Source organism: Limulus polyphemus, unplaced genomic scaffold (genome assembly GCF_000517525.1).
Source record: "Limulus polyphemus unplaced genomic scaffold, Limulus_polyphemus-2.1.2 Scaffold6600, whole genome shotgun sequence".
Classification (NCBI taxonomy): domain Eukaryota; kingdom Metazoa; phylum Arthropoda; class Merostomata; order Xiphosura; family Limulidae; genus Limulus; species Limulus polyphemus.
In genome coordinates, this window is record NW_013672210.1 from 31505 (window position 1) to 38293 (window position 6789).

Below are 6789 nucleotides of genomic sequence, written 5' to 3' on the forward strand. Positions count from 1 at the left end.
AACACTATTATCAGTAAGTATTGTACATTGGAGAAAATGTCAACACCATTATCAGTAAGTATTGTACATTGGAGAAAATGTCAACACCATTATCATTAAGTATTGTACATTGGAGAAAATGTCAACACCATTATCATTAAGTATTGTACATTGGAGAAAATATTAACACCATTATCAGTAAGTATTGTATATTTGCTCTTGAATGAATTTTTCATTATATCAAAAAGTTTTCAAAATCAAATAAATGCATTAGAAGTTTTGCATTGTGCTCATTATTGTGCATAAGGTATTTTTACTTTCTGCCTTTTGTGATCATGTATGCATTGTGCACTCTCTTCATAAGTTCTAGCAGCAATTGTCAAACTCCTGCACAATAAATATTATGAGATTTACAATCACCAAGAAAATTCAGGCCTAGTGTCAGTGCATTCTTTTTATAGCTCATATAGAAGTTTTCCACTTCTGTTTAGTTGAACATAAACTAGATAATGAGTAATTACAGTTCATAGTTCAGTATTCCATTCTCAAGTTTTTTAGACTATTATGATGCTTTGATTTACCTGTTTACAATTTCAGTTAGATTTTCTTATTTAATTCTTTTGTGGTGGGAAGGGTGCAATCCTCCTCAAAGACAAAATAGTACCGTGAAATTAAACAACTTGCAGTAAATAAACTTACTGTCATTTTTTCACACTCTTAAAAAAAATCAGTGTTTTTTGAAATGTAAAAGCTGTAAATTCATACAAATATTACATAATAACTATGGTGTTTTGTTTGCAGACACTGCATTATCTCTAAAAAGTAATTCTTAAGTTTCAAGCTATTTCATCCAGGATTTTTTTTCATGGGCCTCAGACTTAATTAACTTAGCATATCTATCTTCTTTTTCTTCCATATGTGTCTTATTGTGTTTGAAGAGGCTTGTGTTTAACCCTGTTTGCCCTAGGTGCCATTTTAAAATTCTTTTCTGTTGGTACTGTGTTACATTATAATTTCATAGTTTTATGTTATCTAAGTTTTATTTCTTTATTTTAAAAGAAACATGTAAACCAACAAGTAAAATTTCAGTTTTTGCTGTCACATGATTAGCTCACAGTTACAATTTCTTAACTCTAAGAACTGGAAAAGTAGCTGTCTGTCTGCACTCTATAGGCTTCCTTCAGATGGCCAAAGTACACATACACGTGATTTACATTGTAAATACTTTCTTAGTTTAAGGTCAGCCATGCCCTCTTGCAAAGTCGAAACTGTGTTACTATGCAACAGTTTGCAGTTGAATGGCATGTTTATAACCAACAGAAAGACCAAAATTTCCCTTAAATATTGGTACTGAAAGCATATGTTTAGTCTTTTGTTTTAAAATGGGATGAAATGAAGCTAATTCCATTGTTCTCGCAAGGAGCACGTAACGTTTGGCAAGTTTCTCACCTTATATGTGTTAGTTTACTAGACAGTTAATTACATTTATGTTTTACTTTTATATTTTTAATTAATTATGTATTATTTGTGTTTTAAAATGCATATTTGAAAGATTTAATGATTTTTATATATTTAACTTGTTGCCTGGATTGCTTAAAGCTTATAAACAAGATGGTGTGTGTACACACCATCTTATTTAGCGAAATGCGTGAGTCCCTGGGAGTCAGCGGGTAATAACTACCGAGCCTTGCAGGCACGAGCTGACATATCTCCATGAATGATAAAAAGCATAGAATTGAAAAGGAAAAATTAACAAAAATAAACTAAGTGAAAAGATAAAGATGTGAAATTACACACTAGACAAAGAAGACTATTTTAGTGTATTTCTATGATAAAGATGTGAGATTACACATGAGACAAAGAAGACTATTTTAGTGTATTTCTATGATAAAGATGTGAGATTACACACGAGACAAAGAAGACTATTTTAGTGTATTTCTATGATAAAGATGTGAAATTACACACGAGACAAAGAAGACTATTTTAGTGTATTTCTATGATAAAGATGTGAGATTACACACGAGACAAAGACTATTTTAGTGTATTTCTATGATAAAGATGTGAGATTACACATGAGACAAAAAAGACTATTTTAGTGTATTTCTATGAAGAGTTGAAAGGTATGTACATATTTCCATTTGTTAATTTTAAGCATTTCATTGCACTGTATATTGATGATAATAGTATTAGTGATATAGTAGAGAAAATAAAATATAAGTATTTACCTTAAAAAAACTTTTGATATTCATTTATGAGATTCTAGCGATTATACAAATGAAATGTGAAAACTGTAATATAAAAAATAGTATTTTTATACTTCATATAAAAATCACCCTGCAGGTGAACTACATTAAATATCAAATTTTTTAATAGAAATAATAAAAAAAATCAAAATTAAATGTTTTATTTTGCTGAAACTACATACTTTTTGAAACATTCTTGGCAAAACTTAAACAATTTCATCCACGGGTTTTATTTTTGGAATGAAATTGACGAGAGTGACGTTACTGACTAAAAGAATTAGTAGCCGGTAGTCATAGGGTTAATTTCTGTAGTTGGTATTGTATTTAATATGTTGATCATTATGTATGTATGTATGTTTAAAAGGCTCATTAAGCCTCCCCCATTTTGTTTCTGGGGCATGATTATTTGCAATAAATTAGTTATAACTAACAAAATTTGATTAGTCAGCAACAACAGGCCATTTCTATTTTTATATATTAATTCCACATGCAACCATATCATATATCATTTCAGAATAATGTTCAAGTTTTTTGAAAAATTATATTTTCTAATAATTCATGCAAGCAATCCTCTACACAAGGTAAGGATTTTATATTGTTTAACTCTATTACAGCTAGTGTGTACCTTGCAGGTATCGAGTACACGTTTATGTATGAGATTACAAAATCTATGTAAAAGATGTAATTCTATTTCAACATTTAATTTGTGTGCTTCACAAAGCAAAATGGAAATGTCATCTATTTGCTAAGAAGCTAACATGCTTTGGAAATACAATGATCCATGTCTTGTTTTTCAAGTCATTTTTCCTTGTTTTTCAGTGGTTTTAATACTACAACTCTGCATTGCCAGCTTTATATGATGTTAGAACATGGGGATTGAACAATTACTAATTAAGCTCTGCTTTGAAAATAGCTCTTGTCACGACAAAAAAAAAAAGGCTGTGAAAGTTCTAATCTGAAATATAGAATAAGTAAAGTATTTTACCAGTAATTTTTGATTTGTTGATATACTTGCTACCTGGAGCTCCTGTAGGAATGAACAAAGAATCATAATACAAAGTTATTAAAACTTAGGAACAAAACCACAGACATTGGATGTGTTTATGGGTTCTTTTGATATTCTTTTTCATTTGTAATAATGTTTCTTGTGTTAAATTATGTCTTTGAAAGTAACAGGAATATTCTTCTATGACAGGAATCAGGTAAGTTAAGTTAGGTTTAGTGAGTATAATAAGTGGTGTCAAACTATTTAGGTGGCAAAAGTCCTTTTGTTATTGAATATATTGTGAAGTGTATCTTTTTTTTCTGTTAACTCTGTATGATCTTTACTAAAACTTGACTTTTTTTTCTGAAGCATTTATTTCAAAGAATTAACTTTGGGAAGGTTGATATTTTATTTAAATTTTTTTCAGGATGCCAAAAAAATTCCTACAGAAAGAAAGGCTCCAGCAGATGTGACACTCACATATAGTGTAAGTATTATCTTAGTTAAGCCCCTGCAGATGAAACACTTACGAACATTGTATTACCTTAGCTAGTTAATGTAGCTCATTGCCATAAAAATCAGATATATAATGATAATTTATGTGAATTGAAATGCAAAAGATTGGTCATTCAATCTGTACTGCACATAATAGTTTCAAACACTCGTGTCTTAGTTGACACTGAATTCAGTGTACTTTAAGTTCAAGAATCATTGCCATACATGTTTTTCTTGCATACAAAGTGGCCAGGTAAATGGAAGCTAGCCAACCATAAAGTGTCTTAAGAGTATTGTTAGTAGAATGTGAGACTACATCTGAACCTATAGTATAGTTGTTTGGAAACCTGGGCAAGACAAACCATTATAAATGTTAATTCTAGTTTTCTGCAATCATAGGGTACAAGCGTGAAAATTGAATCGTATGTTCTGAGCCACATCTGGATTGTTTTGATGGTGCATAGACGATTAGATACACTTTCTATACAGGATCAGTTGATGTTTCCACACTATAGCTTTTAATGTTTTGTGTATCTTGACAAAATTTGGCAGTTTTTCCATAAACATACATGTCTTTTGAACACAAAAAAATCAATTTTTTTATTAAGTAGTATTACTAAAGATTTGTTCATTAGTATGAGTGGTGACTACTCTGAATGAAAAGTGACTTTCATATTAAGGTTAAAAATACTTTTTCTTTACCTGAACATTTTCAAATTTCATTTGCGTAATCTCTAAAACATCTTAAATAAATATCAAACTTTTTTTTTTCCAGTAAAACTTTATATTGTATCTGTTATATTATTTACCCTACTTTGCTTGCATTTGGTTAGTTTAATCAACCTTGTAACCACCATAAAAAAATACAAAATAAATCTAAATTACTGTCTTTTTTTTCTTTATAGAATGACTGTAAATTGTAATAGTAAACTACAATTGTCTATCCTAAATAGCTTAAATCTCATAACAGTATACATCTGTTTATACTTATATTTTATTGTTCTTTGAACTGTGTTTAACTAATAATCCCACCACACAAGTTGTAAATCACTTGGGCAATGCGTAGCTCACATTATCGTACTGAATGATGCAACATGCAAGCTGCTTGTGAGCATACTTCCTGAAGAATTATTATAATTTTTTATTATTTTACCTAATCTATCCTAATAAGTTTCTAATTTTTACATTTTAGTTACTTTTACTAACAAAAAGTAAAAAAATATTCATGAAAAACAAGAAATATAGTACATATGTTTAATTTGTTGTTGTTTTTTTTTATGTCAGTTACTAATGAAATTTAATTATTTAATTTAATTTAATTATTTAATTTTTTAATTATGATGGTGTACCAGTACACTAAATAATTTTATTTCCTTAAATAATGCAACTAAGAACACACAATAATAACATGCACAAAGCAAACAATGTCCTATAACTATTATAATTTAACTGGCTTTTTAACTAAGACAAGAGGGGCTTAAATTTATTCACTTAAATGTTTAATCTGAACATCATGAGATAAACTTTCAAACTGAAGACGGAATTGACTACTGAAAACAAACCTAGTATGTCATTTACATTTGATAAATTAGAACTTTGACTTTCTAGTGTTTATAAATGATATAGTATAAAATGTCAGGGATAATTGTTGGCAGTTTATGAAAGAGGGTGTGGTTAGTGAGTCTGATTTTCTAGTTTATGACTCCAAAAACAAATAAGATTGAATGCTATAAAAAGTAAACTTTGCCTTAGTAATATCTGTATTATAATGAGTCATTAATGTTAAATTCTCTACTTAGGAGAGGGGTGGTAAATATTTGAATTAGAAAAGGGGAGGATCTAGAGAACAAATTGAAATAATCTCATACTTTAAAAATATGCTTTATAAAATTAAGAACTTAAAATTTGATATGTTATCTACTTTTTGATGCCATCTTTATTCCTAAACACTGATGTCAAAATAGTTTAATTAAGTATTGAACATTAAAAGGTTGTGACATGCACTTTGACATACTTATTGCAATACGATTAACCTTATCACTCCGGGTATCCTTTGCTGTGCGTGACATAAGGTTTTAGTGTCTTACATTCAAAATTTTATTAAACTACTTTTTGTTTATGTTATACCAATTAGAATAACATAAAAGCTTACCTTATAATCCATATTTTAATAGTATACAAGTTTTAAGTTTTTTAATTCTACAAGAGAATATTAAAAAAAAATTCCTGAATATCCACTAGTGTGAACCACGTGACACATTTTGTCTTAGCATGTCATCATCCCTAATTTATTCATCACCCCTCAAAAATGTATGAAATTAAACATAAATTACTCTCAAAAAATTGTTGTTTCTCAGACAAACCATAACTTTTAGTCTTCAATTTTGTTTGGTTACAGTGCTATCGAATAGAAAATCAGACCCCCTCCTGCCACACCCACCCATCACATCCTCTCTTTCAGAATTTGTTAATAGTTACCTCTTACGTTTAATTCTATATTACCTATAACCAATAGAAAGTCAAGCTTTTCATCTATCAAGTGATGTATTGTTCTGAATGGTTAAATGTCAATATCACTCAGAATACCAGTATTGTTCCCGTAGGAAAGTTAACTACTAGCTTGGATGAATTTGTGACTGCTCTTATCGCATAGTTAGAAAGTCAGGAAAATTTTGAGAAGTAAGTGAATTTGTCTACTTTTGTGTGTTATTAGTCTATATTCTTTGGTGCATTATTTAATTAAATAAAAATTATTAAGTGCATTACTATCTATAGTATAAAAAATTTGAGTTAACTCTCTTCATAACCCGACAGCAAGAAAAAAGATTAGATAAGTACTTTATTTCTTGTTTTTCATATCTATTATTATCATAAAAGTAACTAAAATTAAAAATACAGATCTTTTAAAGTTGTTTAAGACTAGATTAGGTAAAATAAGTAATAACAATATAATTAAAATGGTTCACAAGGCATGCATGGAAGCAGCTTGTGGGTAATGTAATTCGATAGAGTAACATGAGCTGCACTTTCCCTGAGTGATTTACAACTTATAATGGCGAGGATAGTAGTTGGACATGGTTCAAAAGG

The 6789-nt window shown here is 29.2% G+C and overlaps 1 protein-coding gene across 2 annotated transcripts in view; it reads left to right on the plus strand.

Moving 5' to 3' along the window:
* The window catches only part of LOC106473898 (nuclear pore complex protein Nup153-like), a 40739-nt gene that overhangs the window by 27543 nt on the left and 6407 nt on the right, over positions 1–6789 (plus strand). For both annotated transcript variants that reach the window (XM_013934581.2, XM_022402289.1), the window contains exon 7: positions 3635–3694. In XM_013934581.2, the coding sequence (XP_013790035.1) occupies positions 3635–3694 (60 nt within the window). The remainder of the gene's footprint in view (positions 1–3634; positions 3695–6789) is intronic.